Source organism: Agelaius phoeniceus, chromosome 38, assembly GCF_051311805.1.
Source record: "Agelaius phoeniceus isolate bAgePho1 chromosome 38, bAgePho1.hap1, whole genome shotgun sequence".
Classification (NCBI taxonomy): Eukaryota; Metazoa; Chordata; class Aves; order Passeriformes; family Icteridae; genus Agelaius; species Agelaius phoeniceus.
In genome coordinates, this window is record NC_135304.1 from 650,361 (window position 1) to 662,847 (window position 12,487).

The following is a 12,487-nucleotide window of genomic DNA, read 5'->3' on the forward strand; positions in this document are numbered from 1 at the left end:
CCCTTTAAATCTTTAGCTCCGCCCCTCAAGGGGTTTAGCCCGCCCCCAGCGGTTAATTAATTATGTTAATTAGCACTTCAGTAATTAGCAGGCTCACCCCCAGCAGGCAAATTTGGGGAGGGGTCTCTGCCGGATTTTGGAGGTGACGACAACGTCACGGAATCGCGATACAGCGACGATAATTATTATTTATACTAATTACTAATTATTATTCATTATTTATTAATTTAACCTGGTTTTAATTAATTGAATTGGGGCGATTAATTAATTTAGCGTGACTGATTAAACTGGGATGATGGGCGGAGCAGAGAGGAGGCTCCAGGAGCGACACCCAGCCATGGCAGCGTGGGCTGCTATCGCGATATCATTGCAATAATATCGCGATATAAATGTGACAATCGCGATTATTCAACATTTCCCAGCGATTTTTGACCACCCGAGGTTCCTCCTTGGGGTTCCCTGTCCCCGGAGGCGCCGCCAGGAACCACCTGGGAGCGACAGCGACGCCAAAAAAGCGCAAACGTCGCGATAGAGACGCAAAATTTGGTGATTTTGGAGAAATTTCAGCTTTTTTTGAGGCGCTGCAGTACTGGGATGATGTGGCTGCTATCGTGATATAATCACAATTTAATCTATTTTTCACATTAAATGTCCCCATCGGGGCTGCACCAGGCTGCTATCGTGATATAATTGCGATATAAGGAGTTTCCAATCTGGTTTTCACCATTGGAAGGTCCCTGGTTGGGGTGCACCGTTCCTGGAGGCGCTGCAATACCAGGACCATGGGGTTCCTATCGCGATATAATCACGATATTTGATTATTTTAACCTATTTTTCACCATCTCAGTTCCCTGTGTGGGTGCACCGTTCCCAGAGGCACCGCAATACCGGGACGGTGAGGTTGATATTGTGATAGAATCACGACATAATCACGATATTGAGTATTTTAAATCTATTTTTCACCAACGAAATGTCCCCGGTTGGGGCCGCACCGTTCCCGGAGGCACCGCGATAGCGGGACAATGAGCACAGCACGGAGCGAATGCGCTGCCAAGGGTGTGCGGGTAGAGGAATCACGGCTGATATCGCGATAGAATCACGATCTAGGTTGGTTTTTAATCTATTTTTGACCAGTGAAAGGTCCCCGGTGCGGGGTGCACCGTTCCCGGAGGCACTGCAATACCGGGACGATGCGCGGAGCGGAGGGAGCAAGCTCCGGGTCCAACTCCCGAGCCCAAAAATCCGTTTAATATAAAGTCCTCTCATCGAGGACGTATCAGATATTAAACTGATAAGAACAGATACTACACTTGATCTTAGCCAAAAGGCCGAGAAGCGATACCGGCTCATTCCCCCAGCGCCGCTCCCGGCCCGCCCGGCCCGCCCGCACCTCACGGCCGCCCCCGCGCCGCGCTCCGACCGCTCCCGACCCCTTCTGGAACATTCTCTCCATCGCATCCCGCACTTTCCTCCCGCGTCCCGCATGATCCGACCCCAAAACCCCGAAATTCTCCCCTAAAAATCATCCCAGCATGCATTTCGCCCGTGGCACCTCCCTTAATCTGCATAACCCCACCCCCTTATGCAAACCGATCGATTATAACCCCGCCCATTGCCTTTTCCCCGCCTCGCAACGCGATTGGCCGGCTGCGCCTCTTTATTTGCATTCGCCCCGCCTCTTTACCATTTACGGTTTGATTAGCATAACCGCGCCCTTTACCGCACAAGCCCCGCCCCTCTATGATATTATGTTAATTATCCGGCTGCTCATTTGCATTCGCGCTGCCCCGCCCTCGCCGTTGTCCCCATTGGGGTCCCACCTTCCCCACCACGGAGCCGGGGGACCCCCAAAATAACCCCAAAAACCCCAAAATTGGCCACGGGGACCCCCAAAATAACCCCAAAACCCCAAAATTGGCCCTGGGGACTCCCAAAATAACCCCAAAACCCCAAAATTGGCCCCGGGGACTCCCAAAATAACCCCAAAACCCCAAAATTGGCCCCAGGGAGCCCCAAATAACCCCAAAAACCCCAAATTGGCCCCGGGGACCCCCAAAATAACCCCCAAACCCCAAAATTGGCCCCTTGTGACCCCACCTCCTTCATCCTAAACACCCCAAAACCTCTCCAGGTGTGGGCGGGAGTTGGGACCCCAAATCCCCCCCCCAGGACAGGCGAGACCCCAAATCCCCCCCTCCAAAACGATGGTCCCAGGGTTTGTGGGGTGACACAAAGTGACAAAAGTGACAAAATCCTGGTGGGGACCCCCAAAAATCCCCTCGTCAGAGAGGGGGGGTCCCCAATTTATTTTGGGGGTCACAGGGGACAATTTGTGACAGTTTGGGACAGGCTGGGACAACGGCGCTGTCCCCACGGCCGTGCTGTAGGGGGGTGGGAGGGGACACCGGGGGACCACAGGTGACCACAGGTGACAGCAGGTGACGTCAGGTGACACTGGGTGACAGGAGGTGCCACCACCACATGTCCTCCCCATGTCCCCACTGTCCCGGTGTCCCCCCGGTGTCCCGGTGTCCCTAGAGCTTCCTGGCCGCCCCCACGGTGACATCGAAGAGCCGCGGTTCCCGGAGGTTTCCCCGTTTGTCCATCAGGAAGAAGAACGGGCGGCCCCGGACCCGGATGGGCACCGCGGCCGCGGCCTCGCTCCGGTGGGCGGCGCCGCTCACGTCCCGGAGCGGCACCGTCAGCGTCCGGTGCCCGATGCCGAGCGGCCCCGGGGTCCCGATGGTCACGGCGGCCCCGCCCCGCAGCAGCGTCAGCCGCGCCACCGAGCGCAGCGGCAGCAGCCAGCCCGCGGCCACCGTCAGCGAGCCTGGGCACCGGAGAGACCGGGGAAACCGTGGGCATGGCAACGGGGAGGGGGGAACCGACCCCGCCCGTGAGAGCCCCGGTGTCCTCCCCCGTACCCGGTGTGACCCCGGTTCACTTCCCTGAGCCCCGGTGTGACCCCGGTGTGAGCCCCGGTCCCCTCCCGTGAGCCCAATTTAGTCCCAGTGCCCTTCCCCGAGCCCGGTTCAGTCCCGGTTCCCCCCGCCCCAATCCCGGTTGAGTCCCGGTTTCCCCCGCTTCCATCTCAGTCCCGGCCCCCCACATCCGGTGACAGCCCCGGTGCCCGTCCCCTGCCCCGGGTGTGACCCTGGAGTGACCCCGGTGTGTCCCCGGTCCCTCCCCCGGTTCCCGCTCCCTCGGTACCGACGGTGAGGCAGGACGCCGTGAACCCAAAGCGCCATTTGTTGTCGCGGGGGCGCAGCGGGTCATCGGCACCGGCACCGGCAGCGGGAGCGGGCACCGGGCGCAGTGAGGTGAAGGCGAAGTGCGCCAGGTAGGCCCAGAAGAGGCCCTGGCTGGCGCAGAAGAGCCCCACGAGGCGGAAGAAGCGGCCGCGGTCGTGCTCGTACAGAACCACGTCCCGCGCCGCCGCCGCCGCCGCCACCTCCAGCGCCGCCCGCGCCGCCATGCCGGGCGGCCGCCGGTACTTCCGGGCCACGCAGTGCATCAGCCAATCGGATGCGGCGAGAGAGGACTTGCAGCCAATCAGATTGCACGTAGCGGCTCAGCCAATGGGCTGTGTCGCTAATTCCGAACCAACCAATCAGATTCCGCCTCACCCTCGCCGCCATCTTTTTTCCTGTCGCGTTCCCGCCCTGCCCTTATCGCCCCCCCCCCCTTAAAGGAGCCGCGGGCAATAATTAATAATCAGCAATTAATAATTAATCAATAATCAATAATCGATCGGTTTATTTACAAAACTCGGGGGCATCGAAAGGACTCGAACACGGGACCGGGGCCCGGGGAGGGGGGCGGGAGCTCCAACGTTCACTTGAGAAAAGCGACTTCCGGAATCTTCCCTTCCAGCTGGGGCGGGAATCACGGGAAAAAAATGGAAAATGGGGTGAAAACCAGGAAAAACGGGAAATAACGGGGAAATAACAGGAAAAAATGGGGTGAGAACGGGGAAAAATGGGAAAATAACAGGAAATAACGGGAAAAAATGGGGGAGAATGGGGAAATAACACGAAATAATGGGGTGAGAACGGGAAAAATGCGGAATAACAGGAAATAACAAGGAAAATAAAGGGGAAAAATGGGGGTAATAATGGGGAAAAGCTGACCTTGAGCTGGGTGAAGACCTGGCCGGCCTGGCCGTAATCCCAGTCGTTGTCCTGGAGGCACCTGAGAAACACCGGGCGGATTTTGGGGTTATTTTAAGATTTTTTGGGGTTTTTCAGGGGGATTTTCAGGCTTATTCAGGGCGATTCGTGGGGAGATTTCTGAGATTTTTTGGAGGGATTTTTAGGGAATTTTAAAGGATTATTGGGTGTTCATTGAGCCATTTTTGAAGGGAATTTTGAGTGAAATTCATGGGGATTTTTGAGCCATTTTGGAGGGAATTTTGAGCCATTTTTGGAGCAATTTTTGAGTGAATTTCATGGGGATTTTTGAGACATTTTTGAAGGGAATTTTGAGCCATTTTCAGGGGAATTTTTGAGTGATTTTTGAAGGGATTTTCGAGTCATTTTCAGGGGGATTTTTGAGCCATTTTTGGAGGGAATTTTGAGCCATTTTTAGGGGAATTTTTAAGTGATTTTGAAGGGATTTTTGATCGATTTTTGAAGGGAATTTTGAGCCATTTTCAGGGGGAATTTTTCAGTGATTTTGAAGGGATTTTTTAGCCATTTTTGAAGGGAATTTTGAGCCATTTTCAGGGGGAATTTTTAAGTCATTTTTGAAGGGAATTTTAAACCATTTTTTGGAGGGAATTTTGAGCCATCTTTGAGCTGTTTTTGAAGGGAATGTGGAGCGATTTTTAAGCCATTTTTGGAGTGATTTTTGAGCAACTTTTGAAGGGATTTTCGAGCCATTTTCAGGGGGATTTTCGAGCCATTTTTGGAGGGAATTTTGAGCAAACTTTTGAACGGATTTTCGAGCCATTTTCAGGGGGATTTTTGGGCCATTTTTGAAGGGATTTTTGATCGATTTTTGAAGGCATTTTTGAGCCATTTTTGAAGGGATTTTTGAGGCATTTTTGGAGCAATTTTTGACTGAATTTCATGGGGATTTTTGAGCCATTTTTGAAGGGATTTTTGAGGCATTTTTAAAGGGAATTTTGAGCCATTTTCAGGGGAATTTTTGAGTGATTTTTGAAGGGATTTTGAGTGAATTTCATGGGGATTTTTGAGCCATTTTTGAAGGGATTTTTGAGCCATTTTTAGAAGGGATTTTCGAGCCATTTTTGAAGGGATTTTCGAGCCATTTTTCGAGCAATTTTTGAATGAGTTTTGAAGGGATTTTTTTATCGATTTTGGAAGGGATTTTTGAGCCATTTTTGGAGTGATTTTTGAGCAACTTTTGAAGGGATTTTCGAGCCATTTTCAGGGAGATTTTTGGGCCATTTTTGAAGGGAATTTTGGCCATCTTGAGCAATTTTCAGCGGGATTTTTGAGCTGGTTTTGAAGGGAATGTGGAGCGATTTTTAAGCCATTTTTGGAGTGATTTTTGAGCAAAGTTCTGAAGGGATTTTCGAGCCATTTTCAGGGGGATTTTTGGGCCATTTTTGAAGGGATTTTTGAAGGGATTTTTGAAGGGATTTTTGATCGATTTTTGAGGGGAATTTTGAGCAACTTTTGAAGGGATTTTCGAGCTATTTTCAGGGTGTTTCAGGGTCATTTTTTTTTTGTTTTTTTGGGGCGAATTCCGTGTGTTTCGGACTCACTTCTGGGACCACTCAAGGTTCATGCCCGACTGCATGGCGAAGGCCACCAGCATCTCCTGCTGCTCGGGGCGATTTTTACACGATTTTTAGGGGATTTTTGAGCCATTTTGGAAGGGAATTTTGAATCATTTTCAGAGGAATTTTTGAGCCGTTTTTGAAGGGAATTTTGAGCCATTTTTGGAGCAATTTTTGACTGAATTTCATGGGATTTTTGAGCCATTTTTGAAGGGATTTTTGAGGCATTTTTAAAGGGATTTTGAGCCATTTTCAGGGGAATTTTTGAGTGATTTTTGAAGGGATTTTTGATGTGAATTTCATGGGGATTTTTTGAGCCATTTTTGGAGGGATTTTTGAGCCATTTTTGGAAGGGATTTTCGAGCCATTTTTGAAGGGATTTTCGAGCCATTTTTGGAGCAATTTTTGAATGAGTTTTGAAGGGATTTTTGAGCCATTTTTGGAGGGATTTTTGAGCCATTTTTGGAAGGGATTTTCAAGCCATTTTTCGAGCAATTTTTGAATGAGTTTTGAAGGGATTTTTTATCGATTTTGGAAGGGATTTTTGAGCCATTTTTGGAGTGATTTTTGAGGCATTTTTGAAGGGATTTTCGAGCCATTTTTGGAGCAATTTTTGAATGAGTTTTGAAGGGATTTTTTATCGATTTTGGAAGGGATTTTTGAGCCATTTTTGGAGTGATTTTTGAGCAAATTTTGAAGGATTTTCGAGTCATTTTCAGGGGGATTTTGGATCGATTTTTGAAGGGATTTTTGAGCCATTTTTGGAGCAATTTTTGAGTGAATTTCATGGGGAATTTTCGAGCCATTTTTGAAGGGAATTTTGAGCCATTTTCAGGGGAATTTTTGAGTGATTTTTGAAGGGATTTTTGGGCCATTTTTGAAGGGATTTTTGAAGGGATTTTTGAAGGCATTTTTGGACCATTTTCAGGATGTTTCAGGGTCATTTTTTTTGGTTTTTTTGGGGCGAATTTCGTGTGTTTCGGACTCACTTCTGGGACCACTCGAGGTTCATGCCCGACTGCATGGCGAAGGCCGCCAGCATCTCCTGCTGCTCGGGGGGGATTTTTACACGATTTTTAGGGGATTTTTGAGCCATTTTGGAAGGGAATTTGAATCATTTTCAGAGGGATTTTTGAGCCATTTTGGAAGGGAATTTTGAGCCATTTTGGGAGCAATTTTTGACTGAATTTCATGGGGATTTTTGAGTGATTTTTGAAGGGATTTTTGAAGCATTTTTGGAGGGAATTTTGAGCCATTTTCAGGGGGAATTTTTAAGTCATTTTTGAAGGGATTTTTGAGTGAATTTCATGGGGATTTTTGAGCCATTTTTGGAGGGATTTTTGAGCCATTTTGAAAGGGATTTTCGAGTCATCTTCAGGGGATTTTTGAGCCATTTTTGAGGGATTTTTGAGCCATTTTTGGAGCAATTTTTGAGTGATTTTTGAAGGGATTTTGGATCGATTTTTGAAGGGAATTCTGAGCCATTTTCAGGGGAATTTTTGAGCCATTTTTGAAGGGATTTTTGATCGATTTTTGAAGGGATTTTTGAGCCATTTTTGAAGGGATTTTCGAGCCATTTTTGAAGGGAATTTTGGGCCATCTTTGAGCAATTTTCAGGGGGATTTTTGAGCTGTTTTTGAAGGGAATGTGGGGCGATTTTTAAGCCATTTTAGGAGTGACTTTTGAGAAAACTTCTGAAGGGATTTTCGAGTCATTTTCAGGGGGATTTTTGGGCCATTTTTGAAGGGATTTTTGAAGGGATTTTCGGGTCATTTTCAGGGTGTTTCAGGGTCTTTTTTTTGGTTTTTTGGGGCGAATTTCGTGTGTTTCAGACTCACTTCTGGGACCACTCGAGGTTCATGCCCGACTGCATGGCGAAGGCCGCCAGCATCTCCTGCTGCTCGGCCGTCAGGGTGGGCACGGGGCTGGAGGAGGGCGTGGGGGCGGGCAGGGCGAAGGCTTTGCGCAGCTCCTCGGGGCTGGCCCCGCGCACGAACAGCTCGTCGTTCACGATGCACAGCCTGGGCAACGCGGGTTGGAGGGGAAATAAAACACCCCCGGGATTCCAGGGGAAAATGTGGGGTTTGGGGAGGAAAAAAATGGGGTTTGGGGAAGGAAAAATGGGGGTTTGGGAGGGGGGAAATGGGGGATTTAAGGGGGAAAATTGGGGGAGAAAAATGGGGGTTTGGGAGGGGGGGGAAATTGGGGATTTAAGGGGAAAATTGGGGGAGAAAAATGGGGGTTTGGGAGGGGGGAAATTGGGGATTTAAAGGGAAAAATTGGGGGTTTGGGGGAGAAAAATGGGGGTTTGGGAGGGGGGAAATTGGGGATTTAAAGGGAAAAATTGGGGGTTTGGGGGAGAAAAATGGGGGTTTGGGAGGGGGGAAATGGGGGGTTTAAGGGGATAAATTGGGGGAGAAAAATGGGGTTTGGGAGGGGGGAAATTGGGGATTTAAGGGGGAAAATTGGGGGAGAAAAATGGGGGTTTGGGAGGGGGGAAATGGGGGATTTAAGGGGAAAAATTGGGGAAGGAAAAATGGGGGTTTGGGAGGGGGAAATGGGGGATTTAAGGGGGAAAATTGGGGGAGAAAAATGGGGGTTTGGAGGGGGGAAAATTGGGGATTTAAGGGGAAAAATTGGGGGAGAAAAATGGGGGTTTGGGAGGAAATTGGGGATTTAAGGGGAAAAATTGGGGGAGAAAAATGGGGGTTTGGGAGGGGGGAAAATTGGGGATTTAAGGGGGAAAATTGGGGGAGAAAAATGGGGGTTTGGGAGGGGGGAAATTGGGGATTTAAGGGGGAAAATTGGGGGAGAAAAATGGGGGTTTGGGAGGGAGGAAATTGGGGATTTAAGGGGAAAAATTGGGGTTTGGGGGAAAGAAAATTGGGGTTTGGTGGAAAAGAAAGGGATTGAGGGGAAAATCAGGATTCAAGGGGAAAAATTGGGGTTTGGGAGGGGAAAAATGAGATTTAGAGGAAAAAAATGGGGTTTGGGAAGGAAAAATGGGGGTTTGTGGGGGGAAATGGGGGTTTGGGGAAAAATTGGAGTTTGCGGGAAAAAAATCAGGATTTAAGGGGAAAAATGAGGTTTTCAGGGAAAAATTTGGTGTTTGGGGGGGAAAATGGGGTTTAGGGGGCAGGAATGGGGATTTAGGGGAGAGAAATGAGGATTTGAGGAGGGGAAATCAGGATTTGGGGGGAGAAATTGGGGATTTGTGGGGGGAAATGGGGTTTGGGGGGGAAATTGGGGATTGCATGGAGAAAACAGAGGATTCGGGGAGAAAAACCAGGGGGGTTAGGGGCAGCCCAGGGGGTTGAGGGTAAAACCAGGGGGTTTAGGGTAAATCCAGGGGGTTTAGGGGGTTTTTAGGCCCCGGCCAGGGGGTTGAGGCTCTGACCCGCTGTTCCCGGCCGGCACCGCGATGAACATCCGCGTGAAGGCCCGAACAGAGTCCCGGGACTTCCCATCCACTGCAGGCACAGAGAGCAGGTGAGGAAATGGGGGAAAATGGGGGGAAAAATGGGCAAAAAAAATGGAAAGAAATGGGGAAAAAATGGGAAAGAAATGGGGGAAAAATGGGCAAAAAAATGCGAAAGAAATGGGGAAAAATGGGAAAGAAATGGGGGAAAAATGGGCAAAAAAATGGGAAAGAAATGGAAAGAAATGGGAAAGAAATGGGGGAAAAATGGGAGAGGGGATAAGGAAAATGTGGGGAGAAAAATTGGGGGGGGGAAGGGGAAAAAAGGAGAAAAAAAATTGGGGGGAATAAAGAAAATGAGGGGGGGAAAGGAGAAAAAAGATGAAAAAAAGAGGAAAAATAGGGAAAAATAGGGAAAAGTAGGGAAAAATAGAAAAAGGGGGGAAAAAGAGGAAAACAAGGAAAAAATAGGAAAAAAGGGGAAAGGAGGAGAAAAGAAGAAAAAAGGAGGAAAAAAAGAAGAAAAAGGAGGAAAAAGGAGAAAAAAAGAGAGAAAAAAGTAGAAAAAAAATTGAAAAAAGAGGAATAATAGGGAAAAATAGGAAAAAAGAAGGAAAAAGAGGGAAAAGGAGGAAAAAGGAAGAAAAAGGAGGAAAATAGGAAAAAAGGAGGAAGAAACAGGAAAAGAATGAAGAAAACAGAGAGGAAAAAAAAGGAAACTGCAAGGGGCACTGACCTTCCTTGAAGATGCCGTGGACGGTGAAGCAGAGCAGCGTGTTCTGGAACACAGGGGGGTCAGGGGGGCCCAGGGCGGCCAGAATTCCCAGGAATTGCCAGGAATTCCCACGAATTCCCAGGAATTCTCAGGAATTGCCAGGAATTGCCGGGAATTGCCAGGAATTGCCGGGTCTGGGCCCCCCTCACCGTCTGGGCACAAATGTCCACCACGAAGGAGTTGACGTCGTGCTGGGTCTTGGGCAGCTCGTTCAGAAACGCCACCACGTTCAGCCGGGTGTGCTTGAGCAGCTTGAAGCGCATGGCTGCCCGGGGAGAGGGGGGAATATCAGAATGGTGGAAAAAGTCACAGCGAGGATACCTTAAAACTGCCCCAAAATCCCCACAAAAATATCCTAAAACTGCCCCAAAAATCCCCACAAAAATATCCTAAAACTGCCCCAAAAATCGCCCAAAAATACCCTAAAACTGCCCCAAAAATCCTCCTAAAATCGCCCCAAAAATCCCCCAAAAAATCACCCCAAAAACCTCCTAAAACCACCCCAAAATCCCCACAAAAATTGCCCCAAAGAAAAACTAAAACCGCCCCAAAATCCCCACAAAAATCGCCCCAAAATCCCCACAAAAATCGCCCCAAAAATACCCTAAAACTGCCCCAAAAAATCCCCACAAAAATCGCCCCAAAGAAAAACTAAAAACCGCCCCAAAAATCCCCACAAAAATTGCCCCAAAAATCCTCCTAAAACCGCTCCAAAAAACCCTAAAATCCCCCCAAAAATCCCCCCAAAATCCCCTAAACCCCCCCAAAAATCCTCTAAACCCCCCCCCAAAATCTCCCTAAATCCCATCCAAAATCCTCCTAAAACCCCCAAAATCCCCCTAAAAAAAAGACAAAAACCCCTCAAAATCTGCCCAAAAAAACCCCTTGAAACTAATGTAAAAAAACCTTCAAAATACCCTAAAAATGTTCTCAAAAAAAAAACCCAAAAAACCCAAAACCTCCCCAAAAAAGCCCCAAATTTGCCCAAACCCCCCAGCTCTCACTGGGGTCCTTCAGCTTCTTCACGTTCCTGCTGTCCTTAAAATACTCGTTCAGGCTGTTCCTGCAAGGCACAATTAATGGGGAATTAATGGGGTTTTAATTGGGAATTAATGGGGAATTAATTGGGAATTAATGGGAATTAATTGGGAATTAATGGGATTTTATTGGGGAATTAAGGGGATTTTATTGGGAAAATAATGGGGGAAAATTGGGGTTTTAATTGGGAATTCAAAGGGAGTTAATGAAGAAATAATGGAATTTATTGGGGTTTTAATGGGGAAATAATGGGATTTTAATTGGGTTTTAATGGGGGATTAATGGGGAATTAATGGGGTTGAATGGGAAATAATGGGGAATTAATGGGGAAATAATGAGGTTTTAATGGGGAATTAATTAATAGGATTTTAATAGGGTTTTAACAGGGAATTAGCAGGGTTTTAATGGGGAATGAATGGGAATTAACAGGGAAATAATGGGGAATTAATGGTGAATTAATTGGGAATTAATGGGATTTTAATTGGGCATTAATGGGATTTGAATGGGGAAATAATGGGGAAATAATGAGGTTTTAATGGGGAATTAATTAATAGGATTTTAATGGGGTTTTAACAGGGAATTAGCAGGGTTTTAATGAGGAATGAATGGGGAATTAACAGGGAAATAATGGGGAATTAATGGGGAATTAATTGGGAATTAATGGGATTTTAATTGAGTATTAATGGGATTTTAATGGGGAAATAATGAGGTTTTAATGGGGAATTAATTAATAGGATTTTAATGGGGTTTTAACAGGGAATTAACAGAGTTTTAATGGGGAATGAATGGGGAATTAACAGGGAAATAATGGGGAATTAATGGTGAATTAATTGAGAATTAATGGGATTTTAATGGGGAAATAATGGGGAATTAATGAGGTTTTAATGGGCAATTATGGGGGTGGTTTTGGTGTTCTGGGGGTGTTTCTGGGGTGGTTTTGTGGGGTATTTCTGGTGTTTCTGGGCTGATTTTGGCCTGGTTTTTGGTGATTTTTGAGCTGTTTTTGGGCTGTTTTTGCTATTTTGGGGTGGTTTTGGGGTATTTTGGGGTGGTTTTGGGGTATTTTGGGGTATTTTGGGGTATTTTGGGGTGTTTTTGGGGTGTTTTGGGCACCTGGGGGGCGTGTGGGGGCCGTAGGGGATGCTCAGGGCTGTTCTGGGGGTGTTTTTGCTGTTTCTGAGTGGGTTTTTGGTGATTTTTGAGCCAGTTTTGGGCTGGTTTTGCTATTTTGGGAATTTTGGGTATTTTGGGATATTTTTGGGTATTTTGGGGTATTTTGGGTACCTTGGGGGCGTGTGGGGGCCGTAGGGGATGCTCAGGGCTGTTCTGGGGGTATTTCTGGTGTTTCTGGGCTGATTTAGGGCTGGTTTTTGGTGATTTTTGAGCTGTTTCTGGGCTGGTTTTGCTATTCTGGGGTATTTTGGGGTATTTTGGGGTGTTTTTGGGGTGTTTTTGGGTGTTTTGGGGTACCTGGGGGGCGTGTGGGGGCCGTAGGGGATGCTCAGGGCTG

General features: G+C 47.6%; 2 protein-coding genes and 1 non-coding gene across 3 annotated transcripts in view; all 3 read right to left on the minus strand.

The window, feature by feature from the left end:
- Window positions 1-1,149: 1,149 nt before the first annotated feature.
- LOC129134042 (U2 spliceosomal RNA) lies at window positions 1,150-1,340 on the minus strand. Its single transcript, XR_008536113.2, has one exon. It is a non-coding gene; the product is annotated as a U2 spliceosomal RNA (small nuclear RNA).
- Window positions 1,341-2,244: 904 nt separating this feature from the next.
- Window positions 2,245-3,516, minus strand: TMEM223 (transmembrane protein 223). Its single transcript, XM_054653708.2, has 2 exons — window positions 3,211-3,516; window positions 2,245-2,830 (listed from the first exon to the last, which is right to left on the minus strand). The coding sequence occupies exons 1-2, from the start codon at window positions 3,512-3,514 to the stop codon at window positions 2,535-2,537; spliced, it is 600 nt and encodes a 199-aa protein (XP_054509683.2). The 5' UTR covers window positions 3,515-3,516; the 3' UTR covers window positions 2,245-2,534.
- A 209-nt stretch (window positions 3,517-3,725) lies between these two features.
- NXF1 (nuclear RNA export factor 1) overlaps window positions 3,726-12,487 on the minus strand; it is a 12,165-nt gene continuing 3,403 nt past the window's right edge. Inside the window, 8 exon segments of the mRNA XM_077172430.1 lie at window positions 3,726-3,873; window positions 4,131-4,191; window positions 7,585-7,767; window positions 9,144-9,216; window positions 9,901-9,943; window positions 10,089-10,204; window positions 10,944-11,002; window positions 12,091-12,153. Coding sequence (XP_077028545.1) covers window positions 3,835-3,873; window positions 4,131-4,191; window positions 7,585-7,767; window positions 9,144-9,216; window positions 9,901-9,943; window positions 10,089-10,204; window positions 10,944-11,002; window positions 12,091-12,153 — 637 coding nt within the window. The 3' untranslated portion in view covers window positions 3,726-3,834.

Excerpts from the sequence above, each read along its gene's own strand:
- TMEM223 (XM_054653708.2), bottom strand. The coding sequence starts at position 3,514 with ATGCACTGCGTGGCCCGGAAGTACCGGCGGCCGCCCGGCATGGCGGCG. Across the intron at positions 2,831-3,210 it reads GGCGTCCTGCCTCACCGTCG|GCTCGCTGACGGTGGCCGCG; the intron begins GTACCGAGGGAG and ends TCCGGTGCCCAG.